This window comes from Eleutherodactylus coqui, chromosome 2 (assembly GCF_035609145.1).
Source record: "Eleutherodactylus coqui strain aEleCoq1 chromosome 2, aEleCoq1.hap1, whole genome shotgun sequence".
Lineage (NCBI taxonomy): Eukaryota > Metazoa > Chordata > Amphibia > Anura > Eleutherodactylidae > Eleutherodactylus > Eleutherodactylus coqui.
In genome coordinates, this window is record NC_089838.1 from 15,023,331 (window position 1) to 15,038,329 (window position 14,999).

General features: G+C 50.4%; 1 protein-coding gene across 1 annotated transcript; it reads right to left on the reverse strand.

Annotated features, from left to right (window-relative positions):
• Positions 1-2,949: 2,949 nt before the first annotated feature.
• On the reverse strand, positions 2,950-9,543 carry RPS14 (ribosomal protein S14). The gene is made up of 5 exons (XM_066590400.1): positions 9,435-9,543; positions 7,530-7,680; positions 7,292-7,453; positions 4,738-4,814; positions 2,950-3,064 (listed from the first exon to the last, which is right to left on the reverse strand). Exons 2-5 carry the CDS (start codon positions 7,676-7,678, stop codon positions 2,997-2,999), a joined length of 456 nt encoding a protein of 151 aa, XP_066446497.1. The 5' UTR covers positions 7,679-7,680; positions 9,435-9,543; the 3' UTR covers positions 2,950-2,996.
• Between the last annotated feature and the right edge of the window lie 5,456 nt (positions 9,544-14,999).

Sequence of the window (14,999 nt, forward strand, 5' to 3'; positions counted from 1 at the left end):
TGATCTGGGGGTATGGGTACTACACAGCCTGGAGTTTTAGTAAACTGTTTACCCCCTGAAGTAAGGGGGTCATCTTGGCAGCTGAGCCCTCGGTAACTCGAAAGGCCTGTTGGGGCGAGAGGTCCATTCTAGGTGGTAACATACTCAAGATTTCTGAAATCCAGGTAACTCCTAGTTAAAATGGCCCATCTTTCTGCGAAGGCCTGTAACCTCAACCCAACTTGAATGGCGTCATTGTTTACGGCCCTGGAAATCCGGTTGAGAGGGGTTGAGGAGAAAATTCCTCCCTTTCGCCCCCCCTTTAGGGTAAGCTCTAGCACCCGACTTCCGCTTGCCACTATAATTATCATGCTGCTTGGGGCCTCAAAAAAAAAAAAAGTTCTAAATTTTCCTCTGGAAACCCTCCTTTCTTATCAGAGGCCTTCTCCAGAATTCTGTCCAGAGCAGGACCAAAGACGAATTGTCCATGGAAAGCAATGAGCATAACTTTGCTTTAGAAGTTCCGTCCCCAGACCACGTCTTTAGCCATAACACGTCTGGCAGATTTGGATAAGGCCGCGGATGTAGTTTAATCGTCTCAGCAGCAGAATCGGCCAGGAACCCGGTAGTCATCTTTAGGATAGGTAATGAGCTCAGAATCTGCTCTCTTGGAGTTTTATTCTGGATGTATACTTCCAACTGCCGGAGCCAAAACATGCAGAGTTCACGCTACACAGGTGGCTGCCACCCCAGGCCTAAGACGACCTGCGGCAGCCGCCGCCCAGGTTTTTTTTTTTTAGGAGACTCTCAGCCTTGCGATCCATGTGATATTTGAGGCGAATAGTGTCCTCAAAGGGGAGTGAGGTATATTTTGCTACCTTTGTGACCTGAACATCAACCTTTGGAATAGTGTCCCAGTCGGAACAGACATCCTCCGAAAAGGGGTAGCGTCTCTTAATGCTCCTATATCTACCACCTGAATTGGGTCTCTGCCATTCCCTCCAGATCTTTGGGATGTTTTTATGAACTGGAAAGGTAGGCCTTTGCTGCTCCCCCAGACTCTCAAAAACCTCATCCTGAATTGATCTGGGCTTTCTAGGTTACTCTATATCCAGTATACCCCGAATGGCTCTGATTAGCTCCCCTATGTCCTCCGGGCTAAACAAAAACCTCTTGTACTCAGAGGAATCCATTAATCTTTCCTTTAATTCCTCCTCAGAGGAGGTAACACTCTCCGAATCTGAGACACTTTTCGCTACAAAGTCTTTTGTGAGTTCTGGGGGCAGAGGGAGGCGCCACGCTCTGAGATGCTAAAGCCGAGCGGACCTCATCTCTCACCAACATCTTTAGATCCTTCAAAAACCCCTCTAATTTGTCTGTTACAAGCTGGGCTATGCAAGTTTTACATAAGATCTTATAATCCTGCAACAAACTCCTCCGGCCGGAAACACGTTTTTTAGGTTTGTTATACAAACATAATCAGGCAGTAAATCCATGTGCAGAAAAGCTTGCTTGAACACGGTGCCACACCGGCTACTAACACCGTGAGATACGAGCCTCTACAGGGTTCTCAGGTCCTGGAGCACTCATCTTAGATAGGGAGTGCTGAAGGTTCTCTCAGTGCAAACAAAAACATGCACTTTCCTGAGCTTGGCACCACTTTCTGGCGTTTTTCTTGGTTCCTTTATTTAAAATTGCCACCCCTAGACTTCCTGCATCTGCTGACGGCGTCCCGAAACGCATCACGAGACCAGTAAGCCCCGCCGCGTGCGCAAGCAGACATCACGCCGGCCATACCACTGCAGCAGGGGGCTCGGGAGCAGGACCAAAGACTTGGGTGAGATGACTGCTCCATGCAGAGGGCGGTGGTGGGAAGGAAAACCAGCCTGGGAGGGCTGCCCAATGCATACAGCTAACCAAAGGCAATGCTCCTAGAGAGGGAGGGGTCCTTACATCCAGCCCTCCGATCCCTCCATGTACAGCCTGGCCTCCTCACTTCTCCCAGCAGTCCTTCCACTGACAGGAAGAATACTGAGGAAGGTAGAAAGCCTGTCCTATCAGAGGAAGATATTCTCAGCTGGTGCTGTTGTGGAGACGATAGGGGAAAAATGTTTATTTTACTTTCAATTTTTTTCTAATTTAATTTTTTTTTCTATTATACACAATTTTTGTTTGTCCCCACAGGGAACTTAAACTTACAATCGTTTGATCGCTCATTCAGTATATAGTATGCTGTAATGCACTACTATATTATGCTGCATCCTTGCCAACAATCTATAAAGAGGTCACAGACATCTGAATCTGGCCTAAGGGTTCCCATAGACACTGATTGATCCACTTTCACTGCATATGGCCAAGTGGCATCTAGATTTAATAGCCAGTCCAGGTACTGCCTAGCAATTAGCAGTGATCCGCATGCTGTTACAGACCAGCTGCTGCGTGTAGAAGCACCGTAAAGCAGCAGTACTTTTGGATGTGTGGCGGTGTGACTAGTTTTATAGGGAATTGTAACAGATATGGAGCTAAAGCTCATTCACACACAAACCACGAACTGGCCGCTATAACGATCCGCACTGCTTCACAGATGGCAAATGATCGACAATACAAGTCGCTTGGTTTGTGGAACATCTCCCCGTTAGCAGAAGACCAACTCAGGGAAACGTTGGGCCCTTTAAATGGAAGGAATATCATTCAGATTCTCACAGGATCGTTCAGTGTAAACGCCGCTAATCCTCTAGTTTGTGCAGGCGTAGAAATCAGAAGGATGATCGACCCGTGTAAACAGGCAGCTGTTAGTCTATGAGGGACTGCCTGTTTACTATGAATGGAGGCGGGTGGCCACAGCGACTTCTGGCCCGCCTTCATTCACTAAACGATCATCGCTCCTGCATGAAAGTGAAAGAGCGCCCGACAATCATCACGTGTAAAAGGACTTTAAAACTCACAATAAGATAGAAAGGGACACGCGTGTTTTGGTCTGATTATTTTATTAACAACTGAGTGACAAAGCTGGAGAACTACAGACGTCGACCACGGCGACCGCCCTTTCTGCGGGTGCTGTCTGATGGGATGGGCGTCACATCCTCTAGAAAAAGGAAAACAAAAAGCCCATTAGCAGACAGTGTATCAACAGCACAAGTACGGCGGTACACGAGCGCTACAGTTTTCAGTGCCGATTAGAGATGAGCGAGCGTACTCGGCCACGCCCCTTTTTTCGCCCGAGTACCGCGATTTTCGAGTACTTCCGTACTCGGGCGAAAAGTTTCGGGGGGCGCCGTGGGTGAGAGGGCTCCCCCCTGTTCCCCAACGCCTCCCCACCCCCGAATCTTTTCACCCGAGTACTGAAGTACTCGAAAATCGCGGTGCTCGATCGAGTAATTACTCGAAACGAGTACGTTCGCTCATCTCTAGTGCCGATCAGTAAGGTTAGTGCAACCGGCCTTATTATGGCAATTTATGTATGGAGCCATAATAGAGCCGTTTCTATACCGCAGTACACCTTTCATTACAAATGGGGGCTTAACGATTCTGTACACTCAGAGGACATCTTTTATGCTCCACAGCAGAGCAGTCATTTTAACCCCAAGGGCTCAAACATTGACTCACTCCAGATGCTTGGGAAGTGCGCCCCCTATGGCTTAGGCTTTGCATGGCATAGTATTACAAAGGAATTATTCTCCCATAGTAACATTGCTTCAAGAGCAGAAGAAAACCTCCACAGTTCAGCATCCTATTGTCTATATTTTTCTGTAAGCTTCATATGAAATCAGAGGCATAAATACATACAGTAGGGCCCCGTAGACTTCTATGGATGCCATACTATGATTCTGTACAACTCAGCTTGCATTGATCAGCAATATACACTACTCAAAGTAACTTAAAGGAACACTTGCACATCGCAGTATAACCCCAAGTCACTTACACTTCAGAGACCTCAATCTGTGCAGTCTGGAAGCAGAAGAGATTCTGAATCTACTTCACCTACTTTGGTGAAAGTGACAACAAGAGCGCCGGAGAGGCAACAAGGCACCCCTGAAAAGGGACTGGAGACTCTTCTGTATTTTCCTAGTGTCCTTGTCACTACTGGAACATGATGGGTACCTGCAGCCCAACCAGGGTGTACCGGTGGCACTGCTGCTCCAGTGGGCTACTGAACAAACTGGCAGAAAGACTCCATGTGGGTGGCATGAGGGCCGACCTCCTGCAGTGGGATCTGTGCAACTGACATTCGTCAAGAGACCCCAGAAGTGGCAGGTCCACCATTGGCATTCACAGATGAGAGCAGGTTCAGTGGAGCACATGTGACAGATGTCCGCAGAATGCCACGCTCAGCTGTTTGCCCCACTGCAGTGAATTAAGTCTGTGTCATGCATTTCCAACCAGCAGCCCATTTGCTTTCATTACAGAAGTAAACGGGGAGAAAGAATCTTGCATTGTGAGATATGAGGAACATGGTTCCCCCATCTTCTAGATCGGTTGGGGACCCAGTGGTCAGACCTCCACCGATCTATCAGTTTCCGCCCATGCGGTAGATGGGTAAAAACGTGTAATTTGCTCAACTACCCAGAAGAGCCATTTAAGTGCCCTCTTAAATCTTCATCAACCATCTAAAGTATTCAATATTAACCTCCCACAGAATAAAGGTTCCCCCAAAAGGACCCCAATATAAATTCTGAGGAAGGCAGAGGAGCAGGGAAGAAGTAATCCACGAACAAGCGTAGTGCCTTCAACTACACATCGTATTACAAGCATGCTTACCGATGCGGCCAATTTTCATGCCCGAACGAGCCAGGGCTCTGAGGGCAGACTGGGCGCCGGGTCCAGGGGTCTTTGTCCTGAAAATGTAAAGGGTTTCATGATGTAAGTTTGTAATCAGTGAAATACCGGTATAATGCCACAGGATAACCCACAGCAGGCATTCAGTCATTACACCAATGCCCAGAGCAGAGGTGAACACAGCAACTTACCCACACTCAGCGTGTACCCGGGAGTGGCACGCAGTGCGCCGCTTCAGAGTTCACACGCTCTCAAGTACAACTCAGAACGGAGCTCCGAGTCGGAGAGATGGACCAGGCCGGCACCATGCCAAGCGCCAGCTTGTGAATACAGAGCGGTCAGTCAACGTGCGGCGGGTGGGGAGAGGCCGGCACAGCCCACCTTAGGTGTCCATACTCTGGAATGCTGCAGCGTTTCAGACCACAGCATACACCGGAGCAAAAGGCACACCTACCGGGTTCATGCTGCACATTGGCATTTTAAAGGGGGACATTTATGGAGGCTTTGTACCAGTTTTCTGGCGTAGAAAATGGCCACTTGTGCAAAAATTTGGCGACTTTCCAGCCCCTAGACAGACTAGTATAAACCAGCCTCTTCTATGATCGCATACATTTAGTTTACGGCGCTCGCAGGAGCTGACAGGTTCCCCTTTATGGTAGGTACATTCTGTAGGTTCCTTGAGTGTGCGTTTGTGTAAGGAAAGCCTGCAGCGGATTATAGGACAGACACACGAATCAGGCATTAACAAGTCCCACCCCCAGCGCTCAGCCCCCCTCGCGGCGAAGGTCATTAAACCCATCGTACGCTATTTCCTGCTACGAATTTTCACTTAATGTAAAGAATTGAAATCCGCCACAAATTCTGTACATTAGAGATTCTGCTGTGGTGTTCAGCGGTTACCCTATAGGGTATATTTACAGCAACCGTTCTGCAGCCCCGGGAATCAGAGTGGTGACTGCTGATCACGTATTGATGACCCGTCAGTCACTAATAGGGGGAAAAAAAAGTCGCAGCAGGGAGCAGGGGAGAGCGGGCGGGAGAGAGGGAGAGAAAGATCTCCCCTCCGTTCCTCCCCGCTCTCCCCTGCAGCTCCCCGCTCCGTGCCGGCACCCGAATCTTCAGGGACGAGCACAGCGATACTCGGATAAAGCAAATTACTCGAGCGAGTAGTGCTTATCCGAGTACGCTCGCTCATCTCTACTGGTAACGGAAAACCCCTTTAAGAGGTCTAGTACCCTATAAATTGTGATTTCGACTTTATACAGCTTGTACGAGGGGTACACGATCATGCAGAGCTCATCCTGACCTATACCATCCATATACAATATATACACCCACAAGCCACAACCTACAGACTTCCCACCAGGAACATGTAGAGGATCACCAACTCCATGTTGGAGGCTCCTTGCCAAGACTCCACCTATCCGGGATGAAACAGTGCTGCTTGCTGTACTATTCCATCCAGTATAACAGTGGAGGGCACGGCAGAAGGACCCCATTAGTCAATAGCGCCCACCGGCACCGTTCTATTCTGCCATTGGATGGGATCCGGGATTCCATTGACCGCTCCAATAACAAATGCCTAATGAGACCAGCAGCCATAGACATGCAGGTCACACGAATTGCAGCAGCGGACCACATCATATAGTATAACCTCAGACAACATGGTGCAGCCGATGCCAGACGCAGACAGGACAGACCCCAAGATGTCGGTCAGCAAGGAGCCAAAAAAAGGATATTCCTATCCCAGATGTGAAAGAGCCGCTGCTTGCCAGAAACTACAGCAGGGGTTGTGCCATGATTGTGAGCTCTGCCCCATCCACAAGCTACGGGATTAAGGCCAGCTTCACACGATCAGTTTTCAATGGCAGACTCCGCCATCGTCACCTGTGCAGACGATCAGCGGTATCCCGCGCTCATTGAAAAAAGCATTGAAGAAGCCTTCCGACATGCAGCTCATCCGCAGTTGACCCTTCGGATAAGATGCAGATACCCACATCATCACCCAGCGACGGCATGGGACAAACAAATAAAAAAAAAATATCAGTACTGCGCCTGACCTACAGCGAGCGTCCGCAGTACAAGAGAAGGTATGCGGGGTCGCCGGCCAGATACTGCTGTGCGCAGAATCCGGATTGCCCATGTGCAGGCGGCCTAACGAGGCCATTATTGTTTGAATGAGTGAACCATATCAGAGTTCCCCCTCGGGCGGCCCGTTTGTGCAGACAGGTACGTCGTTGGCTCGCTCAACTCCTTAATCCGCTCACAGCCCAAATTTTACCAAAATTAGCATAGCGTTTCAAAAGCCTCCATTGATTTCAAAGAAGCTTCGCAGACCAGCGCTCGACCGCAGAGTTTTTTTTTTAGCACGGTTTGCTCTATTTTCTTGCATTTTAGCGCTTTTTAACGCACCTCATCGCCCATTACGCATACGTAATAAAAAGATGCCAGTGAGCGGGGAAATAAAAATCCGTGCCTTTCACTGACTCCACACCGCGCTGGCGTGGGCCGCCCATGCAGACTTAGCAGCCATTACCTGTTGCCGCCTGTGGCCCGCAGCTTGATGTGAAGCGCCGTGATGCCAAGCTCCTTGCACCTCTGGGCAACGTCCTGAGCAGCCAACATGGCGGCGTACGGAGAGGACTCGTCTCTGTCGGCTTTCACCTTCATCCCACCGGTCACACGGCAGATTGTTTCCCTGCGGACAGAAAGCGCAGCGATAAGCAGCCGCCGTTGTGTTACGCCGCACATCACCGCTGAATACCGTCACTTACTTGCCGGACAGATCGGTCACGTGGACAAAGGTGTCGTTGAAGGAGGCAAAGATGTGGCAGACCCCGAAGACGTTCTCCCCCTCGGCCACCTGCGGGCCCAGGCTGATCACCTGCTCTTCCTTCTTCTCCTTCCCCTTACGTGGAGCCATTTCTGGGGGCGAGAAAGAACGTCAGACACCTACAGACGGCAGGCGAGACGGAGGGGCAACGGCGAAGCCCTGGCATCGACTGACTCTTGGGGTTAGGTAGGTCTTCGATCGTTTATCCCGACAATCCCTTTAAGGCCGCAATCAACGAGGGATTTTCTGTCCGTATTGTTTACTGACTGGCGAGCCGCTGCACATGGGCAGTACAGCGTGTGGCACACTGGCAGTGCCGGATGACGCGGCCAGCGGTGACATGTAACCATGCCATACGTCTGCTGTGCTCACAGCGGGAGGATCGCGTGACGGGCGGCTTCTATTGACCACAATGGAGGCCGGACACTCGGTTTCCCACGGCAACTAGAACATGCGGTTTCTTTACGCCGCGTGAACATTCAGCTATTAGATTCAATAGAACCTAAAACCTGCGAGATAATGGTTCACGCGGCAGCCCTTAGGCTGGGTTCACACAGGGCGGATTTGGCGCGGTTTTGCCGCAGCAGATCCGCCCGCGGCTGCTAATCTCGGGATTACCAGCCATGTGGACGAGATTTCTCAGAAACCTCATCCACACGGGACGGCCAATCCGCTGCAGTAAGTCCGGCTGAAACCGCGGCTGCGGCCGCCGCAGTTTCAGAAGAAGCAGCATGTCTATTTACTTTTCTTTTTTGTTTACTTATGTCACGGTTGCGCTCTCCTCTATGGAGCGCCAGCCGCAACGGAAAAGCGAGCGGCCGGGCCACTTCAAAGCCGCCGCGGCTTAAACCGCGGCGATTCTCCCGGCGGAAATCTCGCGGTTTTTGCTGCGGCCAAACCGCGAGATTTCCGACGGGAATCCCCCCTGTGTGAACCCTGCCTTAAACTTGTGTCGCACACGAGCGGTTTTCGTTATTTACAGTGATGCTGCTGTAAACACAAACCCCCATAATGTCCGATTTTAGTTCCTCTTCACAGACCAGAGTTGCCCAGTAAAGCTGTGAGCGTACAACCCGCCGTCCGCCATCGGCATCCCAGTCCGCTGCGTCTGGTTGTGCGCCGAGACACGACTGACGTCACACGGGCCGTTCTGGACGCTTGTCACACAAACAGATGCAACACGGATGTGAGAGAAGCGCCCGGGCACAGCCGCCCCGCGGGCATCAGGGGCAGCGCTTACGGGCAGACGCTGCCCCGTGTGTGACGATCCCCACTAGCTGAATTATGGGGGTTGCACGTCCCTCTAGAGGGGTCGCCCCGGGTTAGGAAGTTACCCCGTCTACAGGATAGGAGTTCGCTCGGTCCCAGAATGGCGCACACTACCGGCCCAGCGAGGGGCTTTAACCCCTCTGCACCGTCCAGCATGAAGTATCCCCGTACGGTCAGCAGGGCCACTGCATCACCTCTTCTATAGCCTTCCACCGAGACACCAGCCGCACACCGTTATACTGCGGTGCAGCAGAGCTGGATGTGTCAGCCGGCAGCGCCGAAATACCCAGTTACTGCATTAGTAGCATCTGCAGGGCAGATGACAAACTCCGCTCTGCTGTGTGGGCGGTAGGGGCAGCAGTGCCGGGTGTGCGCCTGCATGGAGCCCGGGCTCCTCCATAGAGCCCGACGGAGTCATCTAATCTCCTTCACCGCCGCCCGTCCGCCACCTCCCGGAGCTCCGCGCCGCCCAGTACACGCAGCAGCGGGCGCCCCCCACCCCTGGCACCGGGCTCGGGCCACCGGGTCCCCGCCGTTACTGAGGATTGCCGCGGATGGCAGCGCAGGCCGCACTTACTACTTCGTCTTCTCGAGGAGCCGCTGGAGGAAAGGAAGGAAGTTGGGCGGCGGGGGGCAAAGGTCACTCCCTGCACCGGAAGTGATCCGGCACGCTGCTCGGGGAGGTCACCGCATGAAGCGGCATAAATTCAGTCGTAGGACGATGATAATATCGGTCAGGCCCGTCCTCGCGGGCACTGGGTGCTTTTATCAATAAATACATTTAGTCCCTAAAGTAAATCACGAGCGAAAACCCACAGAAATGGTTTTCCAGAAAGAAAGATGGCGGATTTGGAGTCACGTGAGGCAAATCAGTGAAGGCTTCGGGAGAACGGGCAGCCGTTGCCCCTAGCAACCGGTCTGTTGCATATCCCGTGTAGATGTAGAATTGGGTTAGGATTTAGGTGCAGATTCTGCGCTTCAGCGACCCGTCACGCAGGATGGCGTGGGACGCGCCGCATGCCGTAGTACACTTTGCACCCCCGGGCTGCCTGCAGATTGTGATGCGGAAATGAAAAATGGCCTCAATTCTGCATCAAAACCTGCAGTCAGACCTGCAGATTTTCATGTGGACGTCCACCGCTGCGGATTTGGCTGCGTCCTTATTCCGTCCCGTGCGGAAGGTCTCTTACGCGGTTGTCCGCAATTTTTTTTCATGAAAAACGCCCGGTTTTGACTGTGTTGTTTTTCACGTGTTTTATGTCCGTCTTATATTCGTATTCGCAGCATTCTCTACGTGCTAAAAACCACATGAAGGCCAATTGATGTCACTTTATATTTCACTGCGTCTTGGCAACGTGGAAAATCGCAATAAATACGCCCGCGGCGTCTGTTCTCACGGCTTTCTTTACTCTCCCATAGACTGTCACGCACGGTTTTGGCCCACAATACGGACCAGAATGCGTCACGCTACAATATATATATTTGTGTGCGTAAGAAACGCACATTGAATACGCCAAATTATCTGAACAGGTCTGCATCCAGGGCTTCACGCGGCGTACGTGTAACTAACTCACTGCGACGGCGCATAGCTGTACATGAACGAGGTGAAAAAAAATGCGGGAAGATCAGCCCTGCCCTATCTTACTCGCTCGTATTATTAACGGACGCGAATACCGCTAGAACAAACGAAAGCGGTGAAATCAATGGTTTTGTTTCATCCCATTATGTGTGACCGTGATAATCACGGCCGTATAACGGGGCAGAACCGCGCCCATCTGTTTCATCCCACAGCTTGTAAAAAATACGGACAGAAAATATATCCCCGCGAATGCCCCTTCACACAAGTGTATACGTATTTGCGCGTGCCTGAACGCTGCATATTTGCGGACAGAACGATGATATGTTTGTGCGCACATCGGTGTATTTTACCGTACTTTTTGCGCCTGCGAGACATGTTCATTTGCGTGCTGCAAACAAAGATGCACCAATTGAAATGGCTACTTAGTCTAATGACTTCCAGATGGGATATTTTTCTTGCATAATTACGTAGTTTTTCACGCATCTCCTAGCGTATTTTGCGTGCATTTGCGCATCCCGCTGACTTCTACGGGAACTTTGGTTGCGCAAACGTGCAAGAAAATGGAGCATGCTGCGGTTTACTTTGCATGCGTTTTCCTCAACTTTTCAAATCCACATTGTGGAAAAAAGGGACATCACCTCTTAGGGCGGCTTCCCACGAGCGCGCTTGCATATGCCAAATATTCGCGCAAAGAATAAAACCTATTGTTTTCAATGAGTTGATTTACACTTTTGCGAAATGTGCGCGCCAAATAGAAGCGAGCTCTATTTGTGGGCACATTTGCACACCTAAGGCACCATAGGAGTCTATGAAGGAGTGCAAATGAACCGCGCAATTTCGCAGATAACTTGAAAACACCAGGAACTAATTAGGCTGCGGAGCCTTTTAATTCACGGTCCCTGGCAGCGCCAAAACTATAGTAAAATCCGGATAAACATGGGTGCGATAGCGTGACCTTCATTGCATAAAACGTCGCACTGTCGCAGATGATTTTGCACATATGGCCTCCTTCCCACGAACGGATTTACGCCGCGTAAATTCGCGGCAAAAATCGGCTGCGTTGCCCCCTGCTATTAGGTTCTATTGAACCTAATAGCACAATGCTCACGATGCGGTATTCCACCGCGGAATTCCGCACCGTGAAATCTCCCGTATTCACCCGTGGCATGCTCTATTTGCTGCGGGTGAGGACGGGCTGTACGCGCTGACGGCTTCCATTGCAGTCAATGGAAGCCGTCCGTTCACGCTATCTTCCGCTGTAACACAGCGGAAGATAGCGTGAAAACGCTTCCCCACCTACCGCCGCCGCGTCATGTGACGCGGTGGGCGTGTCACATGACGCGACGGCGGTGGGCGGGGAAGCATCTTCACGCTATCTTCCGCTGGTAAGTATGGGGTTTCTGGGGGGCGCCGTGACGGGCTTCACTGCGGAATATTCCGCAGCGGAGCCCGTCACGCTCGTGTGAAGCCGGCCTATATCTGTGTGAAGCGCCCTCAGCGCGGATTGGCGTCGAAAATTCCACACCCGGATTTTTCCCATTTACGCAAGCTAAATCCGTGACAAAACATGGAGTTTCATGACCGCTGCCCCGGACTCCGCCGTGTGTGCACGCTCTTTGGTCGCCTTCACAGCTCCATCTGCTGTGGATTCTCCACAGCGGCAAAACCTCCTGCACGCGGTGCAGATTTGGCGTAGATCCCTAACAGAATTCACCCCTTCAATCAAAAGCATGAAACCTGCTGCCGATCGGCACCAAAATCTGCCACGTGTAAACGCGCCCTTCATTACAGTCCTATACATATTTCTTGGGCATCTGACTACGCCAGATGACCATTAGATGGTGCTACAGGGACGTTTAGGGGGGCTATTAACCCCTTAAGGCCGCTGCCCCAGTCCTAGCTCTTGTATTTCTCCCTCGCCGGCGCTGTCTGGGGGGTCGTTACTTACGGGATGAGTATACCATATAATGCACTTTAAAACGTAAAAGAATTCTAAGTGGAGTGACACGGTAAAAGGGCGATTCCGCTATCTTTGGGGAGGGGGGGGGGGGGGGGTTCTACGGTGTACGCACCGAATCCAAAAAGGCATAGTAACTTTATACCGCGTCAGTACGATTACTGCAATACCAAATTTCTAACGTTTTTTTTTCTTCGTGGGACGCCCTGTAGTTTCTATTGGTACCACTTTGGTGCCTCTTTGATCGCATTTATTACATATTTTCTTGCAGATGGGGCGACCAAAAAATACTATTATGAGGTTGGGTATTATTTTTTCTGTTGACGTTCACCATGTGGTCTAAATAATGCGTTGTTTTATCTGACAACAGCATTTAAAGGCTCCAATCAGCATTTGGGTCTCAAGCAGCTCCCATGCGATGAGACTGCGGGGTGCCGTTTGGTTGTTATGACCTCCTGAAGACCCTCAGAGCTGCCATGTATCTCTACCTATTAACTCTTTGCAATCCAATTTTGGATTCAGGGTTTCCTAGAAGGCTTTCTCTTTCTGCCATTATACAATGGCGCCATCTGCTGGCTAGAGCCAGTACTGTGGTATGGGAAATGCTGGAGAGGCCCCCCTGACAACATAGCGGCCAGGATTCTACAGTAAGAATACCCTGCCGGATGTCTTCCGATATCAGAGCTGTACTGTCTTCAATCAGAATGTCTTTAGACGTCAGACAGTGGATTGGAAAGGGTTGAGACAGGCCGGTGGCCCGAAGTATTGCCGTATATGGTATAAGCGATCAAATGATTTCAGGTCCAAGTGTCCTTAGAAAACTAAGTTTTTTACTATCGTAAAAAGTAAGATATTAACCCCTTAGTGGCGGCCCCATTGCCTTTTTACGTCCTAGCTAAGTGGGCTTTAATCCTCAGGGACGTAAAAACATGCTTCCACTGAGGATTAAAACCATGTGGGCTGTCATGGGGGTCCGTGAGAAGCCACAACCTAAAGTAAATAAAAAGTGAAAAAAGTTAAAGAGTTTCAGCTCCCCTCATGGACCGCATCCATGAGTGGCCCTGAAACTACTCACCCCAGTCCTCCGCTATGTCACGCGACACTCTGGCCTGAAAAGGATCTTCGGCCATCTTCTGCGCATGCGCGCCAAAGGAAAAATGGTGACGCATGCGCAGAAGACCTTATTGTCGTGGGCCATTTGAAATCTGCTACTGGAGGTAGCTGGGAAGCAGAAGATGTCACCGGGGACCGCGGTGCCTGGTCCCCATGCCCGTGATCGCTGCTATCCAATGGACAGCAGCCATCACAAAAAAGTTAAATAAAGTTAGTTTCACCTCTCATCATGGATCCGATCCATGAGGTAGGTGAAAATACTCACCACTGTCCTCCACAATGTCCCTCGGCGATATGGTCCTTCCAGGACCTTACATCGTCTTCTGCGTATGCACAGAAGGGCTCACGCCCCGGGAGATTTGAAATTTCACCGGGGTCTGCTGTATGCGGTTCCTGGTCACATGATCGTTGTTATCCAATGGATAACAGTGATCATGTAAAGTTAAAAAAAAGTTTTAAAAGTTTTTTACATTTCATTTCCCCTCATGGATCATATCCGTGAGGGAGGATGAAATTACGTACTTAAGGCCCCTGGATTTATCCACAGGCCTTACCCTAGCTTCTGCGCACGCGCCTGTTGCCAGAATGGCATACACATGTGCAAAACCCGTAGATTGCCCAGGTAATTTAAAATCTGCCTGCTCCTGGCTACCAAATGTAGCCGAGAGCCTGGAGATTTCATGGGGTGCCACGGTACACGTTCCCTGGTCACGTGATCGCCGCTATCCAATGGATGTTCATGTGTAGAGAAAAAAAAATGCTGCGGAGCTGTACTGTAACCTGTACCTCTGCTAGACTCTACTCTGTACTGGACTCTAACCTGCGGTTTCCGCTGCAGAAATTCTGCAATGGGTGAACTTGAGGGTTTGTCTGTTATTTTAAGACAGGCAGCCCTATAGAAGTAGAGGTAAGCGGACAGCCCCTTTGTCCCATGGTGGGTTTGGACATTAAAATTTTGATAACCTGATTGCAGCAAAGCCATAACTCATCCACCACATGCTACTACAGCCCAACATATTACAGGCATCCACTGTACTCAAGTCAGCTTCACTCCTATCATCTATGGAAGATTTCACAAGCTGGCTGGGGATTTCTTTTGTGGTCACTGTTGCCCCCGATGAGTAATGAACCTATATACTCTACCAAGAGGAATCATGGAATGGTAGAGTTGGAAGGGGCCTCCAAGGTCATCGGGTCCAACACCTGCTCAGTGCAGGATCACTAAATCATCCCACTAGTGTGGGATGATTTCGTCCAGCCTTTGTTTGAACACTTCCATTGAAGGAGAACTCACCACTTTCTGTGGTAACCTGTTCCACTCATTGATCCCCCTCACTGTCAGAAAGCTTTTCCTAATATCTAATTTGTGTCTCCTCCCTTTCAGTTTCATCCCATTGCTTCTAGTCTTTACTTGTACAGATGAGAATAGGGCTGATCCCTCTGCACTGTGACAGTCCTTCAGATATTTGTAGACAGCTATTAAGTCTCCTCTC